Below are 17,643 nucleotides of genomic sequence, written 5' to 3' on the forward strand. Positions count from 1 at the left end.
CACAAATATCCATCTATCGATACAATGTCCAGCCATGTGTAAGACCAGGGACACAGCACCCAGAATATATAAAGAACCTCTAGGAATCAATAAGCTAACGAAGCCGGGTGTGAGCCCACGCGGCTGGGGCCCGCAGTAGGTCCTGTTCACCGGGCCAGGCGGGGACAGCTCCCGCCCCCAGGCCCTCCCAGAGCGCGCCCTGGGAACTAGCTCGGTCCTCCTTAAGCGAGGAGGCGGCGGGGAAGCTCCGGCCTCGGCTCCGCCCCGGGGTTGCCTTTCCCTTAGAAGGCAAAGCCCCAAGCCTCGCCTCTCGCCGGCGGAGAGTCGCGCATCGCTGCCCGAGCTCCCCGACGACGCCGCCAGAGCCCCGGGAGGGCCCGAGGCCCCGCGCACTCCGCGCTCCAGCCGGCTCGGCGTAGACTGGGCGGGCACCGGGGCGGGGCGCGCGGCCTCGCGGGTTTGAATGGAAGGATCCCGAGCGGCGGGGGCGGCGGCCCGCAGGTCCTGAAGCCAGCAGTCGTCCCCGGCCCCCGCGCCCGAGACATGCGGCGGGAGAGGTGAGCAGGCGGGCGGAGCCATGGGGACGGCGAGGCCGGGGACAGGCACCGAGGATCGCGAGGCGCGGAGGCGGGCGGCCCAGGACGCGGGGCCGGGTCGGGGTCCCGGCGGCCGCCGGCAAGGCTCAGGTCGGGCCGTGCCCACGTCTCCGTCGCCCGCGCACTAGTCTTCGCGCGCGGGTGCGGCGGCCCCGGAGCAAATCGCCATTTCGCCGCTGTCCCTCCTATCCTCAGCGGCCGCGAGGATCCTTGTGGTTGAGCTTGGCATCTGAAAGAATGTGACTCCGCGCTTTTAAAGATCTGGAGCACCAACCGCAGCGCTCACCCGCAGCCGGCCGGAGCCCTGCCCCGGAGCCCAGCCCCGCCCGGCCTCCCGGTGCGCCCCGGCCCGGCGCTCGGCCACGAGCCCCGGCGCGCGCCGCGCCCCTTCCCCGCGCCCCGCTGCCCGCCCTCCGCGCGGCCGGCCTTCCCCTTCGCAGCCCGGCCGGCGCGACAGGGCGGGCCCGTCTGAGCGCCGTCTGCCTGCAGGTGCGGCGCCCCCCGCCCGCGTCCCCGCCATGGAGGTGCTGCGGCGCTCCTCGGTCTTCGCCGCCGAGATCATGGACGCCTTTGACCGCTCGCCCACCGACAAGGAGCTGGTGGCCCAGGCCAAGGCGCTCGGCCGTGAGTTCGTGCACGCGCGGCTGCTGCGCGCTGGCCTTTCCTGGAGCGCGCCCGAGCGCGCCGCGCCGGTCCCCGGCGGCCGCCTGGCGGAGGTGTGCGCCGTGCTGCTGCGCCTGGGTGAGTGCGGCCTCAGCCGGCCGGCCGGCGGGGTCCCTAGGCTGCCCCTTCCAGCTAGTCCGGCGGACGCGCAGCGCCTCGGGTACAGCTGTCCTTGCACTGGCCGCCCAGCGGGTGGCCGGGCCTCTGTCTCTCCTCCGGGGCAGGGAGGGGGCTGGTCCCGGTGCCCTGAGGGATCTATCGCGCAAGGCGGGCGGGGGTTTCTTCCAGCACCCCCCTCTCCTAGCTCACCCTTCAGCTGGCCCGTGCACCCGCCAGACCTCCCCAGTCTGCCTGCTGAGCCCAGATTGCACACATCCTGGTCATAAAGAATAGAAAACTCCTGGAGGAATGATATTTTTGTGGCTAAATTTCCAGAGTGACCCTTGTACTCAGCTGGGCACAAAAATCCTTTGTCGGACCACGTGTCCTGATGTTTGTTTTGGAAAATAGGTCCTCACAGTTACTGGCTGCAGTCCTGCGTGGGCTGCTCTTTTCTCCGGGTTTGGAAGCCTCCTCCGGCTCCTGTGGAAATTAGTGCCCAGGAGAGCAGAAACCGTGTGAGGCTGGGCAGCCGCAAACCCCGACTGCATGGCCTGCTGTGTAGACATGGAGAGCAGTACTTGATTCTGGGGTTATCCGGCTTAACTCTTTCCGTCTTCTCCAAGGACCGCAGAGAGGGAGGGACCCTCTCAGCTGACTCCGTCAGCCATCTCGCCATGGAGACTGAGGTTGCCCAGTTCTACACCGCCCGGCGTGACGTTCCACGCGGGGAGTGTGCACCCAGCGGGGTGTTGGGGCACAGATGGCACCCTGACCCTGACTGGGTGGCTCTCCAGAGTGGGTTGAGAGACTGGCCCAGGACCCTGGGTTGGAGGGAGCACCCCATGGAAGGGGATGCCTGCCTCTTCTCAGGCTGACACTCGTGTCTGCTGGCCCTTGTGTTCTGTGGACCCTGGGGGCAGGGCTGTGTAGACCTGGTCTGCCCAGGAGTCTTGGTGTGGGGGAACTGCTGAGGGCTGCAGAAGGGTGGTGTCCTGCCTGGGTCTTGGGGGAGGGGAGCATGTGGGGTTTGAGGTTTCAGCCAAAGGTCCAGAGTGCGTGTGCCCCCCTGAGGCCAGGGCCCAAACCGTTTCTTCCAGCTGGGCTGTAGGGACAAGCCTGGGCTGAACGTTCCAGAGGGCCCTGGAGAATTCGGTATCTTGGGCTGCTGAGAGGCCCCTGGAGTGGCCGGGAGGAAGTCCTTCCTCTGTCCTGACCTGCCCTGCGGGCCTGCTCGCTCCCAGCTCCACGGCCTTGCCTGGAGCAGGGCCTTGGGGCCAGGGTCCCTGTTGTTTGAACTTGTCTGGAAAGCCCCGCTGCAGGCTCCGCTAATCACTGTCCCTTCCAAACTGTGACCTTGGATCCAGGGAGCCTGGGATGCTTCTGGCCTGGCCTGGGGGAGCAGAGTCCAGCCAAGTGGGCCACGCTGGCCCTCCCTGGGGCCAGGCCTCAGGCCTCCCCACCCCAGCTGCTTTCACGGACAGTCCCTGGGCTCAGCGTCTGCCAGACGGCTGAGGGGGCCCTGGAGGGAGGTAGCTTGGACCCCCAGCGTTCTCACCCCCTTCTGCGGCCCTTGTGAGCTGCTCCATGTGAGCCCCCCGCCCCTTGCCACGGCCTGGAGCTGTCCCCTGCCCCCAGCACCCCCAGCCCCTCCCCGGCACAGACACCCAGCTCCGGGAACAGCAGCAAAGAGGAAGAGGCGGGGGCATGCCCCCGCAGCTGTTCTCTGGGGGCCAGTCGCCCCCCGGGCCTGTGCGTGGGAATGGCCAGCCAGGCCTGCCCTGGGCGTTTCCATGCCACCGCCCGTGGCTCCACCAGCCTGTCTCAGTCCTGCTCTGGCTTCAGATCTTCCTGAATTGGACGGAGTGCAGCTGGCCCCAGGGCTGACGCGGTGCCCTTATCACCCGGACCTCCAGTGGGAAGCATTTCCCTGTTTGCTTTGGCTGGAGAAGCGGCTGGGCTGGGGGACACCCAGTGCATGGGCCAGGAGGGGTTCCGGCGCGTCCCTGCAGACCCGGTGCAGATGGGGCCCAGCGAGGGCGTTCCTTCACCGCCGGGCATCCCTGCCGGGCACCAGGAGCCCAGGCCTGCCGCCTCCGGGCAGTGGCTCGGTCTCTGGTTTCCTGAATGACGCTGGGCCTGTTGAGGCTGCCCCCGCCCCGCCCCCGCTGAGGCAGCCATGAGCTGCCCACCTGTGTGGGGTCAGTGGACCCCGCCCTGCCCGCGTTGGGGTTGGCTGCCTGCCCGGGCAGCGCAGCAGCTCGCTGTGTGCCGTGAGTCACCCAGCAGGCATGCCCGGGATTCCCGCCCCACCGGCCCAGCCGGCTCTGCCCTGGGGCGTGGGCGTGGCTGACTTGTCAGAGGGCAGGCCACAGCCAGGTCTGGGGTGCCCACAGCACCTCCCTGGCCTTGTCAGGGTGTCTGGGGACCCTGGGGGAGGTATCAAGTGGGTGGACATGGCACAGGTCGGGGGTCAGGGATCGGACTGGGGTCAGGGCCCCAGCTGCGGCCGTGGGCTGGCCCCCCAGCCCTTGGGACCGCTCTGACCTGCCCCTGTGCCCACGCAGCGGACGAGCTGGAGCTGATCCGGCCCAGCGTCTACCGCAACGTGGCCCGCCAGCTGAACCTCTCGCTGCAGTCGGAGACCGTGGTGACTGACGCCTTCCTGGCTGTGGCGACCCAGATCTTCTCTGCAGGTGAGGCTTCGTGTCCAGGCCGCGGACCCACGGTGCTGGGAGCCTGGGGCCTGGGGGTCGTTGGGACTGCGGCTGCAGCACAGGTGGGCTTGTCAGGGAACCTCGCTGGGTCTGAGGGCGATGGGCCACGGGGCTGCTGGCTTGGGCCCCTTGTGGGGTTCTGGGGCTACCCTGGCCGGAAGTCCTGGCTGACATGGGGCCTGGGCTTCTCGCAGCGTGGTGTCCGCTCCCTAGCAGCCAGAGTGGGCGCTGCCAGGCTCCTGGAACCTGAAAAGTTGTGGGGTCGCTGCACCAGAGTCTTCTGGGCAGAGGTGCCTTGCCAGTCGGCCACCGCCGTGGGAGGGGCGCTCTGGAGTGGGGGTGCCTGGCCAAAAGGCTCTCTGGAGAGGGGTGCCTCATCTGGGTCAGCTGGCTCGCCCACAGCCCCCGTGGGTTTCCCAGGGCTTCCCTCTGGGCCCTGGTGGCGGGCGACATCTGTCCCTGTCACCTCCTTCCCATGCCCTCACCTGAGGGCAGCTCCTGCTCCTGTCCGCACACCTGCCTCCAGGCTCACGGGAGACCCCCGGGCTCATCCCCAGGCCACTTCCATCCCCACATCCCCTCCCGGGAAGCCCGTGGGCTCCGTGTGGCCCACCTGTGACCCGATGCCCTGCTCGGTGCCTCGGTCCCGGGTCCTGGCACTGGCCAGGCGTTGCCTGGCGTCCAGGAGCAGAGCCCCGCCCAGGGGAGAGCAGAGCCCCGCCCAGGGGAGCACCTTCTCCGTGGCCGACCCTGCCTGCCCCCCAGCTCCTGGCCGGTGGCGGTCCCAGCCTCGGGGAGGGGTCCATGCGGGTCCACAGCTGAGTGCTCGGGGCTGCATCCCGGCTGGAGGACGAGTGTGAGTGGCCAGGCAGCATTGAGAGTGGGGAGGGCCCCCTTCCCCCTGGGGCTTTGGGGGCACAACCTCATGCAGAGGAGGGCCCCAGGCAGCTGGGAGGCCTCGAGCCCTTGGCTGACCAGTGGTGTGAGCCAGCGCTCACCCTGCCTCTGCTCAGCCGAGGCGTGCTTAGCACTGAAGCGCTTCGGGGCAGAGGCGCCTGGAACACAGTCCCGCCCTGAGGGGGACCCTCCGCTCACCCACTGAAGACGGGGGGCCAGATGGAGGGGCTGCAGGCCCGTCAGAGGCCCTGTCTGACGACCCCACCCTTGGCGTGTTGCCTTCCTGTGTCCCCCTCTGAGGAGGCCTCCTGACCCGTGGAGGGCAGGCCAGCGTTGAAGGTGGGGGACACGGGACCACCAGCTGTGGGCCAACCTCCACAGGGTTAGCGCGGGTCTCCCTGCAGCGCTCACCACCGGCAGGACCCCGAGGTGTGGGGAGAGACCGGGGTGCCCTGGAGGGCCTGACAGCCTTCACCCGGATGGGGCTTGCTCAGGGGCATCCAGGCTGGCCTGGTGGAGAAGGCAGCGGGAGGGGCCAGGCAGGAAGGGGAGCTGCGGGCACCCGGGGCTGCCTGCTGCGCTGGGCGCCCTCACCAGGCCAGCCCGGCCTGACGCCATAGTGTGGGTGGCCGCCTGTGTCTGTCTCTGAGCTGTCGGCAGGCAGCCGGTTTATGAGCCGAGAGCTGGCTTTAAAAGGAAGGGTCATCTCTGGGAATGCGGCCGGGCGGGAGGGGGCTGGGGCCCAGGGCGGTGGCGGGAGGGTGGGGGGCAGGCCGCAGCGTCCAGCCCTGCCTGCCCAGCCCGTTCAGGTCCGGCGACCAGAGCCCAGAAGGGCTGTGGGTTCCAGGAGGGAGATGTGCCCTGGGGACGGAGCGCAGGGCGCACGGGCACGGGGGCTTGTGGAGCTAAGTCTGAAACCGCAGGGGCTGTGCCCCGCGGGCTCAAGCTCCCCTGCCACCCTCCGCCACGCGCCCCGCGCCCCAACCCCCGCCCCGGGCCGGGCTCCGCCCCCTCCTTGCGGCAGCCCCCACGCCCGCCGACCCCCTCATCGCTGTGTGCGCTGTGGGCAGTTTCTCAACCTCTCTGGATCCCAGAACCCGTGCAGCCTCTCGCCTGCAGCGGGGCCAGCCCCGCTGACCCCCGGGCTGGCCCCGTGTCCCCTTCACCCTCCTGGGCCAGCCCTTCTCCTCTGTGGCCGGTGAGGTGGGCAGCTCGAGGACTGCAGGGTAGGGCTTGGGGTGCCCCGCCACGTGGCCGCACCCTCCACGCAGCCGAGCCCCCCACATGCTGCGTGGGGATGACGCTCCCACTGCTTCTTGGCTGAAGAGTCTTCTCGGTTCCCTTCGGTGGGAGAACATGAAGTTGGCAAGTATTTTCATTTTTTTACTTCTCATTAGAAGAAGAAAGTATTTTACCATGGAAAGATCAAAATATACATGAGATAAAGAACTCTCAGAAATCTGTGCTAAAAAGGCAGCCTCACTGAAACATGAACAAAGGATCTGAATCGTTGTCTCTTCTGAGATGTCCGTGAGAAGTCGCTGACCTCCATCAGTCACCAGAGAAATGCACATCCAGCCACCAGACTCCACCTCGCTCCCCCTGGGGGGTGGAGGCAGGCCTTCGGAACCCAGCACACGGGAGGCCTCCAGGCACCGGCTGCCACGGTGGACCGCCTGTCAGCTTCTTCAGTGGGGTGACTCTGACGATGTCCCCACCTGACCCTGCACTTCCACGCCCAGGGGTTCGCCGTGAGAAGGGAAGCCATGTGTCCACACGGGGCTTGTCCTTGGGCCTTCAGAGCCTCACAGCCAAGCAGCGGACGGACCCTCAGCCCAGGTTCGTCTCCTGATGGGCGGTCCATCCACGCGGTGGAGCCTGGCTCGGCGGTAACAAGGAACGTGGTGTGATGCACAGGACGACTCGAGGAGCCTGGAAAACGTTTTGCTCCATGACTGGAGTCAGACATGAAATGGGACCTACTGTGTCATTTGATTCATGTGAAATGTCCAGAACAGGTCATCCGAAGAGACGAGTAGAGGAGAGATGGCCAGGAGCTGGGATGACAGGGACACCATGCTCATGGGGACAGGGATTTGGAGTAAAATGCCTGGAATTCAGTGGTACTGGTGGTTGTGGAACATTGTCAACACGCTAAGAGCACTGGATCTCACATTTTATTTTTTTAAAAAATTATTTTTGCGCTGGAAGTGCAGTCTTGACCATTGGAGCACCAGGGAAATCCCATCTGGGTATTCTTTTTAAAGTTTTTGGATCTGACACTTCAAAAGGATGAGTTTATGGTAGTGAGACTGCTGTCTGCTTAGTTGCTTGGTTGTGTCCGACTCTTTGCGACTCGATGGACTGCAGCCCGCCAGGCTCTTCTGTCCATGGGGTTCTTCAGGCAAGAATACTGGAGTGGGTTGCCATGCCCGCCTCCAGGGGATCTTCCCGACCCAGGGATCAAACCTGGGTCTCCCACATGGCAGGTGGGTTCTTTACCACCACAAGCCCGGTAGTGAGACAGTGTCTCCGTAAAAAATAACACTAAGAGCTCAGACAAAATAGGACATAGCCAAGACCCACGTGGGAGACCAGCTTGCTGGCTGCTCCCAGACCAGAGCTTTTCTCTCCAGGTAAAATGTGGCGGTCGTATGGAGCCCACATGTCCACCTGGGGTGCCGAGTCTGGGGGTCCCACCAGGGCTGGTGTGCCGTGAGCAGCTGGTGAACGGGGAACACGGGCTGATGGCGCTGTCCCCAGGACGTTGCACCCCTGCAGCCTGGGTGCCCCTTGGACGGGGGCCCGTGAGAAGAGCCCTGAGGGTGGGATGCCCCGCAGGCAGCGCTGAGGCTGGGGTCATGGGCCCAAGGCCAGTGGCAGGAAGGGGGCCCTGGGGGCCAGGGGCCGGCCTGGGGGGCTTCAGATGTGGATCTACTTTGCAGGGGGTGAGAGTCACAGCAACAGGCAGGCCTGGGGCGCGGCACGGCCTGCTTTATGGGGTTTTTACATGTTCGTTTAATTGAGGGGAAGTTCACGTGATATCTGATAGCCGTTTTATTCGTTGTTTGACCTCACCACGGGGTGTGTGTGGTCGAGCTCCCTGACCAGGGATCACCCCTGGGCCCTGCACTGGGAGCTCGGCATCTCGGTCACTGAACCCCGAGGGAAGCCCCGGTTAAGCGTCGAGAGTGTGAGATTTGGCGGCGTTGGTCCAGCCACAGTGTTGCACAGCCACCGCGCAGGCCCGCTAAGCTATCACTGCCGGCCCCGGGGCCCACCGCTCTGCCTCCCGTCTCTACGGCCCTGCCTGGGAATGGACTGACATTTGAGTCTGCGTCCTTCACGGACGTGTTGTTTCGGCAGGCGTGGTCCCAGCCCCGTCAGAGCTTCTGCCTCTGGAGGCCAGATGACCCTCTGTTGTGCAAGTGGCCCACCTCTTGCTCTTCCACTCACCGTCTCTTGCTGTCTTGTCATTTCCGCCTTTTGGTGACTGCTCAAGCGTTCCTTTGCGTTGACTTGTGCTCCTGTGACCGACCGTCCCTGGGAACACGGGTCCGGGGCCTGCTTTCCCCACCTGTGCTGTTCCTGCCAGACCAGGGCCAGGCCCCCAGGGGCTGTCCTCTCACAGGTGATGCCAGTGCCCTCTTACGTCTTTCCCGTCACAAGTACCAGGCTGCAGGGTTACCTGGATCCGAACATTGCCACATTGAATTTTCAACCTGATACATTATCCTTTACATCGCGTTTTAATTTACGCTTCTTTGACTATCAGTGAGGGTAAGCATTTCTCACATGTCTGGTGTATTCAGTTCAGTTCAGTCACTCAGTAATGTCCAACTCTTTGCAACCCCATGGACTGCAGCACGCCAGGCCTCCTTGTCCATCACCAACTCCCAGAGCTTGCTCAAACCCATGTCCATTAAGCTGGTGATGCCTTCCAACCATCTCATCCTCTCTTGTCCCCTTCTGCCTGCAGTCTTTCCCAGCATCAGGGTCTTTTCCAATCAGTCAGCTCTTTGCATCAGGTAGCCAAACTATTGGAGCCTTCAGCTTCAGCATCAGTCCTTCCAATGAATTTTCAGGACTGATCTCCTTTAGGATGGACTCCTTGGCTCTCCTTGCAGTCCAAGGGACTCTCAAGAGTCTTCTCCAACACCACAGTTCAAAAGCATCAGTTCTTTGGTGCTCAGCTTTTTTTATAGTCCAACTCTCACATCCATACATGACCACTGGAAAAACCATAACTTTGACTAGACGGACCTTTGTTGGCAAAGTAACATCTCTGGTGTTTAATATGCTGTCTAGGTTGGTCATAGCTTTTCTTCCAAGGAGCAAGTGTCTTTTAATTTCATGGCTGCAGTTACCATCTTCAGTGATTTCGGAGCCCAAGAAAATAAAGTTTCTCACTGTTTCCATTGTTTCCGCATCTATTTGCCACGAAGTGATGGGACCAGATGCCGTGACCTTAGTTTTCTGAATGCTGAGTTTTAAGCCAACTTTTTCACTTTCCTCTTTCACTTTCATCAAGAGGCTCTTCAGTTCTTTGCTTTCTGCCATAAGGGGGGTGTCATCTCCATATCTGGGGTTATTGATATTTCTCCTGGCAATCTTGATTCCAGCTTGTTCTTCATCCAGCCCGGCATTTCACATGATGTACTCTGCATATAAGTTAAGTAAGCAGGCTGGTAATACACAGCCTTGACATACTCCTTTTCCAATTTGGAACCAGTCTGTTGTTCCATGTACAGTTCTAACTGTTGCTTCTTGACCTGCATACAGATTTCTCAGTGGCCACAGGACTGGAAAAGGTCAGTTTTCATTCCAATCCCAAAGAAAGGCAATGCCAAAGAATGTTCAAACTACCAAATAATTGCACTCATCTCACACACTAGCAAAGTAATGCTCAAAATTCTCCAAGCCAGGCTTTAGCAATACGTGAACCGTGAACTTCCAGATGTTCAAGCTGGTTTTAGAAAAGGCAGAGGAACCAGAGATCAAATTGGCAACATCTATTGGATCATTGAAAAAGCAAGAGAGTTTCAGAAAAATATCTACTTCTGCTTTATTGACTACGTTTAGTGTATTATAAGTATTTTTTATTTTGTGAATTAGCTATTCATAATTTGTGCTCCTGTTTCTTTAGAAAGTGTTGGAAGTGAAAATGTTAGTTGCTCAGTCGTGTCTGACTCTTTGGGACCCCATGGACTGTAGACTGCCAGCCTCCTCTGTTTGGATTTCTCAGACAAGAATACTGGAGTGGGTAGCCATTCTCGTCTCCAGGGGATCTGTTCTTTTTTTTCATCGATGTACAGAATCTCTTATGTGTTAAGGAGCTTTTTATGACCGACAGGTGTACGTCCCCAGGTTGTCACGCATCTGTCCTCCCAAGGAGGCTCCATCTGCCCTCAGCAGCTTGGTGCCTGGGGACGGTCCTTCCTCCTGGGCCTCAGCTTGCTTCTGCAGAGAGCGCCCTGCTCTGTTCAGGGGCAGCCAGGCTGGAGCAGGTGTAGCTTGGAGCTGCTTGCTGTTCAGTGCTCCCAGTGCCGAGTCCCCGAGCCCCCGTGACCCGCTCAGGTCCCTCGTTGCCGAACTGCTTTTCTGCGCCGTCACTTTCTCCAGCAGAGGTGGGCTGGGTCCTCCCAGGCTCTGGCCCAGGTGTGCAGCAGAAGCTTAGGACATCCAAGAATGGCCCATGGGGCTGGCAGAGCTGACCTGAGCAGTGGTGGCTGGGACTTGCACGGCAACCAGGTGGTCGAGCTCCCTGTCTGACTGGGAGCTGGTGGTCAAGGCTAGCCCTGGGTGCTGACTGCAGTCACTTTCAGGGTGGCGGGCGCGTGGCTCTGGGAGGCTCAGCCCTTTCATGTGACCCTGCAGCCTGGCCTTAAGCGGGCTCTTGGTGGCCTTTGGTGACCTGCATCCCTCTCTGTCCCTGCAGGCATCACGTGGGGCAAAGTCGTGTCCCTGTATTCAGTGGCCGCGGGGCTGGCCGTGGACTGTGTGCGGCAGGCCCAGCCCGCCCTGGTGCACGCCCTCGTCGACTGTCTCGGGGAGTTTGTGCGGAAGACGCTGGCACCCTGGCTGCGGAGGCGTGGCGGATGGGTGAGGGCGCGCGAGGGGCCGGGCAGGGGCTGGTTGAGCGCCTGGGCACCCACAGCGGGAGTGATGGGCTGGAGGGGAGGGGGTCGCGGCTGGAGCTGCAGCCCTGCCCCAAGGCTGACCTGTCCCTGGCACTCCCAGGGCCTGCCCACCCCCCAGAGCTGAGCCTGCTGCCCGCCCATGGGGGGGTCAGAGCCACGTCCCCACTCTGTCTCTGGATCCCCCATCACCTGCCCAGTGCTGGCCCGGCCCGGGGCTGCTGGGAGCGGTGCCTTCTTTGTAGAGTGGGTGGTGGCAGAGCTGTGTGCAGCCCACCGGCCGCGGGGAGCCACGGTGGAGGCGGGGGAGGCAGGGGCAGGGAGCGTCTGACTGCCTGACTCACGGCAGGCAGGACACGGGCAGCTCTGTCGCCTGCCCGTCCTGTCCTCGGGCCCAGCGGGGCTGGGCGCCGGGGCAGCCAGGACGCTGACTGACAGGGCGGCCAGAGGTCAGGCTCCGGGGCTGCGCTCCTTAGCAGGACTAGAGAGAAACAGGGAAGTCAGGAGCGGCTGCCCGCTGGGCTCCTGTTCTGGGGTCACCCCCCACGGCATCTGCAGGGGGACAGGGGGAGTGTCCTGCTCGGGAGCATCCTGCCTCTTCACGTCCGACCTCGGGCCTTCGTCCAGCTGGACCGCAGGCACCCCCTCAAGCGGCACGGCCGCCTCGGGTGGGGCGGGCCTGCGTCCCCCGCTCCGCGCTCTGACTGTGCCCTCTCCCCTCAGACGGACGTGCTCAAGTGCGTGGTCAGCACCGACCCGGGCCTCCGCTCCCACTGGCTGGTGGCCGCGCTCTGCAGCTTTGGTCGCTTCCTGAAGGCTGCCTTCTTCATGCTGTTGCCGGAGAGATGAGATGCTGGCTTGGGCAGGGGCCCAGGGGGCCCTCCGCCCCACCCCAGCCAGGAAGACCCTCGGAGCCGCCCCCGAGTGGACGGTGGAGGCCCTGTCCTGAGCCCCTCCTGCAGAACCCAGGCCCTCTGGACAGAGGCGTGAGGGTCTCCCCTGGGCCTGAGCTGGGCTTCAGTGCTGACCCTTGCGCCCAGCTCCCCCCGGAAGCCCTGCCCACCCCCTTCTTCCTGGGCCAGAAGGCCATGCCGTGTCCTGGCCCTGAAGCAGGAAGTGGGAGCCATGTCTGTGTCGGGACCGTGTCAGGACCGGAGCTGGCCTCGGTCCTCAGGGAGGGGCCGTGGACGTTCAGCCTGGAGGCGCCTCTGGCTTGGCCGAAGCTGGAGGCGCCGTGGGGCTGGCTGACCCTGCACGCCGAGTGTGAGGCTGCTGAGGTGGCTCCTGACCCACTTCTGGGGGTCAGATGTGTGCCCCACGCGTGTGTCGGGGTCCCCGTGTGGCAGGGAGCCGCGGGCGCGCGAGCCCGTGGATGAGGACGATGGTGTGTGTCTGATCCCAATAAAGTGCGGTGGCCGTGGAGGGTGCCCATCTGCCTGCCTGCGCCCTCCTCCTGCGATGGGCGGCGGCCGTCCGGCCATGATGGATCAGCAGGGGCAGAGCTGCCCCGGGGCCCCCCTCAGGGAGGCCGCCTCACACCGCCCTGTGCCTCGCCGGGCTCACGCACACACGCACATGCACACACTGGCACTCGCGTGCATGCGGCCCTGCCCTTCGTGGTGGTCAGCCCCACCCCCCCTGCCCACGCCTCCCCACGACCTCCCACTGCAGTGCCCCCCGGCCGTGATGGGGGCGGCCCCTGAAGCAGCCCCCGGCGGCCCGGCCGCGGGCACACGGCTGGACGTGGCTTCTCTGCTCTGGTTCCCTTTCTGTACAAGGCAGAAGGCACCAGATGGCCACGTTGGCCGCCTGGCCGTGCCTCCTGCGGGAAGAGCCCAGACGCCAGCTTCTGTGCACACCGGGCGGCCCCGCGCCTCCCTCGGGGCCCATCTCCCAGCCCCAGGCCCCCCAGGACCGCTCTCCTCAGCTTCCTTCCTGGGGAGCGGGCAGGGGGCCAGCACCACCTCCCAGCTGTGCCTGCTCCATCTGCAGGGAGGGGCATCCCAGGGGCGCCCGAGGCGGGAAGTCTGGGGGTTGGGGGGGAGAGGAAGGGTCCCCCAGCACCCTGCTTCCCGTCACTGGGATCAGCCCCCTGGGGCATTTCCAGCACCAGGAGCTGGTGCTACAGACACAGAGGCAGAAAAGCAGCAGGTTTTAGGGCCCCGCGGGGAGACTGGGCGTGGGGGGCATGCTGGGCAGGAGATATGGGGAGGGGGGAACGCGCCCTTTCCAGCATCACAGAAGGTGACTTGTGAGGGAAAGATGGAGAAGAAATGTGAACCCCGTGTGAGGCAAACTGAAGCTTCCTCAAGGACACCTTAGACTTGGTCAGATGGAGAAAACCCCTTGTTCTAGAAGAAAACAGTCTCGTAAAGCCATTTCTCTACAAGTAAGTGAGTTTATAACTTTAACATAATTGTTATGAAACTGCTTGGTCACTCAGACGGTGAGGACTCCGCCTGCAATGTGGGAGATGCGGGTTGGATCCCTGGGTCAGGAAGATCCCCTGGAGGAGGGCATGGCAACCCATTCCACTATTCTTGCCTGGAGAATCCACGGACAGGGGAGCCTGGCAGGATACACAGTTCATGTGGTCACAAAAGAGTGGGACATGACTGAGGAAAGCATCTTCCTCTTAAGAAAGTCCTAGAGTATGTTTTCCCCTCTGGATCTAAACAAGCTAATTATAAAGTTCACATGAGGAGGGGGAGGGCAAAAACAGCCAAGAAAGCCTTTCCAAGAAGAGAAACGAGGAAGGTCTGGACCTCCCTGCCTCTGGGTCTCCCCTCAGACCACCAGGCCCCGGCCACATGCAGACACGCAGGCATGGGGACACGGGGCCCGCAGAGACAGACCCTGGAGCCTGGAGAACCAAGTCCATGACGAGGTGAAGGAGACGAGGTCGTCAGCAAACGTGACGAGCAGTCAGTGCACGGAAAAAGACCACATCGAACCCGGGCGTCACACCAGACATGAGACAAGTCACAAATGGGTCCAAGAGCCAAGTGTGAAAAGTGAAGCAAGTGCTAGGAGCAATGTGTGAATTTCTTTGTAACTGGGGAGTGGGCAAAACCTTCCTAAACGTGATTTAAAATCCGAGAACAAGCGGATGTCCCTAGTGGTACAGCGGGTGAGAATCCGCCTGCGGGTGCACGGGACAGGGGTCCGATACCCTGTCCAGGAGGGTCCCACACGCCGCGGTGGGGCAGCTCCTGAGCGCGGGCTCCGCAGCAAGAGCAGTCCCCGCTCACAGCAGAGCAGGGAGCCTCTGCAATGAGGAGATGAAGGGAGCCATGAAACAACACATGAGAGTTCGAAAAATAATAGTAAATCACAAAACCCAGGAACGAGAAAAGACAATATACTTGATGGGGAAAAGTGTTTATGACGTTTATATATATGCTTATAACATATATCAATATACTTGATGAGGAAAAGTGTTTATGACATTTATGTATATGTTTATAACATATATATCAATATAGTCGATGAGGAAAAATGTGTATGACATTTATATATATGTTTATAACATATATATCAATATACTTGATGGGAAAAAGTGTTTGACATTTATATATGTTTATAACATATATCAATATAGTCGAGGAAAAATGTTTATGACATTTATATATATGTTTATAACATATATATCAATATACTTGATGGGAAAAGGTGTTTATAGCATTTAGTGTTTTCAAAAGTCGCTGCAGCCTGAGGCAGGAAGCAGGGGGTGGTGTGTGGGGTGGGCGGGAGAGTGACTAGGGGCCATGGGGCTTCTTCCTGGGGTGACAGGCTGTCCTGGAAGGAGACCGAGGTGGTGGCTGCACGCACGCGAATGTACAAAGTGCTGCTCAGCCGCACACTCGTGTGGACGCCGTGGAACAGTGAACTTCATGTTGTAACCGTGCATTTCACCTCCATGAAAGGCTGTAGTTGAAAATCAGGAAGATTATTTATAATTCAAAAGAACTTACTCAGCCTCAAAAGTCAAGAAGGGAAAAAAAAAAAAAAGTCAAGAAGGAAAGACAAAGCTGAAATGCAGACCCGAACTGCCCCAGGATCCCGGGACCCCAGTCCTCACCTACCAGGTTGGCTGCGTCCAGATCTGACCACAGACTTGCTGGGGGCAGGACACCTCACACTTGCTGTGGGAGGCAAAACGGCACAGTGCCCGTGGGGAAGGCAACACCTGGGCGAGTCCCGAGTGTGTTTGTCCTCGGACTGGTAATCTCGCTTTGAGAAATCTGTCCTAAAGATACACTGGCAGAAGCCCAAAATGACATGTACGTAGTTATTCATTGTGACAATATTTGATTAGCAAAAGACTGGAAACAGCCCAGAGGCGCAGCATCAGGGTGTCTGCTGATAGACCGTGGCAGGGCTGCCAGGTGGGGGCTCTGCACCCACGTGAAGCAAAACGAACCTGGTTTTACAGGGTTTCTTTAATTTCTTTATCTGGCTGCGCTGGGTCCTCGCTGTGGCCAGGCTTCGATCTTCCTGGTGGCATGTGGAGTCTTTAGTTGCAGCATTCAGATTCTCAGTTGCAGCATGTGAAGTCTAGTTCCCTGACCAGGGACGGAACCCAGGCCCTCCATCCTGGGAGCGCAGAGTCCCAGCCCCTTGGCCACCCGGGAAGTCTGTTTTACACAGGGTCATGTCAGTGATTTGCATTAGCAAAGCTAACTTAAGAGAAACAGTCAATTGTAGAAATAAACAAATGAGTTTGTACACTGAGTCGGTGACATAAGCACCCGGAGAAATTAGTTATTCCAACTATAATATTTTTTTAACATTATATACTCAGTGTGAAAACTGTAAAAACAATAGCAGAAAACTGACTTCAATTAGTAGTCTTATCGACAACATGACTATCCCGAGTTAATCGTGTGTGTCCCGCGGTGGTTTCGTTGCTCAGTCGTGTCCGACTCTGTGGCCCCATGCACTGCACCCCCAGGCTCTTGTCCTTAGTACTACTCACCCAGTCTTGTCTGACTGTTTGCAACATCATGGAGTCTAGCCTGCCAGGCTCTTCTGTCCATAGAATTTTTCAAGCAAAAATACTGGAGCTGGTTGCCATCTCTTTCTGTGGGGGATCTTCCCCACTCAGGCATTAACCTGGGTCTCCGGCGTCTCCTGCATTGGCAGGTGGATTCTTTACCACCGAGCCATCAGGAAGTCCTGTGTATCCCGCAGGAGAAAGCAAATAATGATAAGATTTTTTTCTTAAAAGAGGCGAAATGAAAGAATTTAAGTAAGAAATTTTATAATCTAAGAATCAGAATTGGAAATATCAGTGTGGGTGCACAATTTTATTTTCCTTTCTTAAAAAATACACGTATCCCGTGCTGAAGCACTAGGGAGTGAAGGGCCGTGTGATGGCAAATAGCTCAGTGGAAATACCTGGGAACACTAAAGGGAGCCGGTGCTGCTCCAGCCTCTCACTCCCACCCCTGCTGGAGAAGAGGCAGGTGCTGGGGCAGAAGGTGGGCACAGAGGCCATCAGGGTCTCTGTCCGGCTAACTAGGGTCATGTGGGCACCTCCGTCTGCCACAGAAAGACTGGACTTGACTAGATCGCATCACACATACCAGGAGTGTTGGGTTTCTAGCAGAAGCAGGACGGGTGGAGGGAGGCGTGGTGTGAGGAGGCTGGTCCCGGGCCAGCCCCGGTGTCCCTGCACGCTTGCTTTAACACTGCACACCAGAGGGAAGAGACGAGCCTTTCCGCTGGCTCCGGCGTGAACTGTTTCAGAGGAACCCAACCTGAGCCTAACTGGATGGAGGGAAGATTTTCTAAGAGAATTCTGCCACTGAACGCAGACGTGAGGACAGGGTTAGGAGACGGCCCTTGGGCAGCTCTGCTGAGGGGCTGGTCCAAGCGGGTGGGGTGAGAGAAGCAGAATGAAGCGGGCAGGCTGCCTCCGTCTGTACCGTGGCATCAACCCTGTGAGGCAGGTGGACTCTGTCTGCATGGGTAGACCGCGGGCAGCCCCTGGGAAGGGTGGTCCAGCCTCCAGGCTGCCCGAAAGGGGGCAGAGGAACAAGGAGGGGGCTGGGAGTGCCCTCTGGCTTCCCAGCCCGTCAGCGCCATGGGTGGGGTGCAGGGAAGAAGACCACCAGGGGACTGTGTGGGCTATCCGCTTCTGTCCGTTTTATGCCCCACCTTCCCTGCTCTGCTCTGGGGCTGCCCACCCCTCCCGCACCCGGCTGTGAGAAGGGAGGAGCCTGGGGTGAAGGAGGGAGGAGCCTGCAGTGCAGGAGGGAGGGAGTGGGCTTCTTGGGTGCTCCCAGGTCCTCTTAGCATCATTCCAGCAACAGAGATGGCTCTGGCCTCAGCCTCCAGGCTGAGCTTGGTCTGACCTTGCAGCTGTGGTCTGAATGTCTGTCTTCCCCCAAATTCATACGCTGAAATCCTAACCTCAACGTCGTGGAAGGAGAAGGTGTGGCCTCGGGGGGACTAGGTCCTAAAGTCACCTTGTGACTGGGACAGTTACCTGCCTGGTTGACCCCAGAGAGCCAGCCCAGCACTCCCGCA

General features: G+C 60.6%; 1 protein-coding gene across 1 annotated transcript; it reads left to right on the top strand.

Annotated features, from left to right (window-relative positions):
* The first annotated feature begins 284 nt into the window (after positions 1–284).
* On the top strand, positions 285–12,529 carry BOK (BCL2 family apoptosis regulator BOK). The gene is made up of 5 exons (XM_043462238.1): positions 285–557; positions 1,086–1,337; positions 3,926–4,054; positions 10,911–11,074; positions 11,833–12,529. The coding sequence occupies exons 2-5, from the start codon at positions 1,115–1,117 to the stop codon at positions 11,956–11,958; spliced, it is 642 nt and encodes a 213-aa protein (XP_043318173.1). The 5' UTR covers positions 285–557; positions 1,086–1,114; the 3' UTR covers positions 11,959–12,529.
* Positions 12,530–17,643: the final 5,114 nt, after the last annotated feature.

Source organism: Cervus canadensis, chromosome 2 (assembly GCF_019320065.1).
Source record: "Cervus canadensis isolate Bull #8, Minnesota chromosome 2, ASM1932006v1, whole genome shotgun sequence".
NCBI lineage: Eukaryota > Metazoa > Chordata > Mammalia > Artiodactyla > Cervidae > Cervus > Cervus canadensis.

Coding starts and splice junctions, on each gene's coding strand:
- BOK (XM_043462238.1), top strand. CDS start 1,115: ATGGAGGTGCTGCGGCGCTCCTCGGTCTTCGCCGCCGAGATCATGGAC. Junction 4,055..10,910: donor GACCCAGATCTTCTCTGCAG/GTGAGGCTTCGT, acceptor CTGTCCCTGCAG/GCATCACGTGGGGCAAAGTC. Junction 11,075..11,832: donor TGCGGAGGCGTGGCGGATGG/GTGAGGGCGCGC, acceptor CTCTCCCCTCAG/ACGGACGTGCTCAAGTGCGT.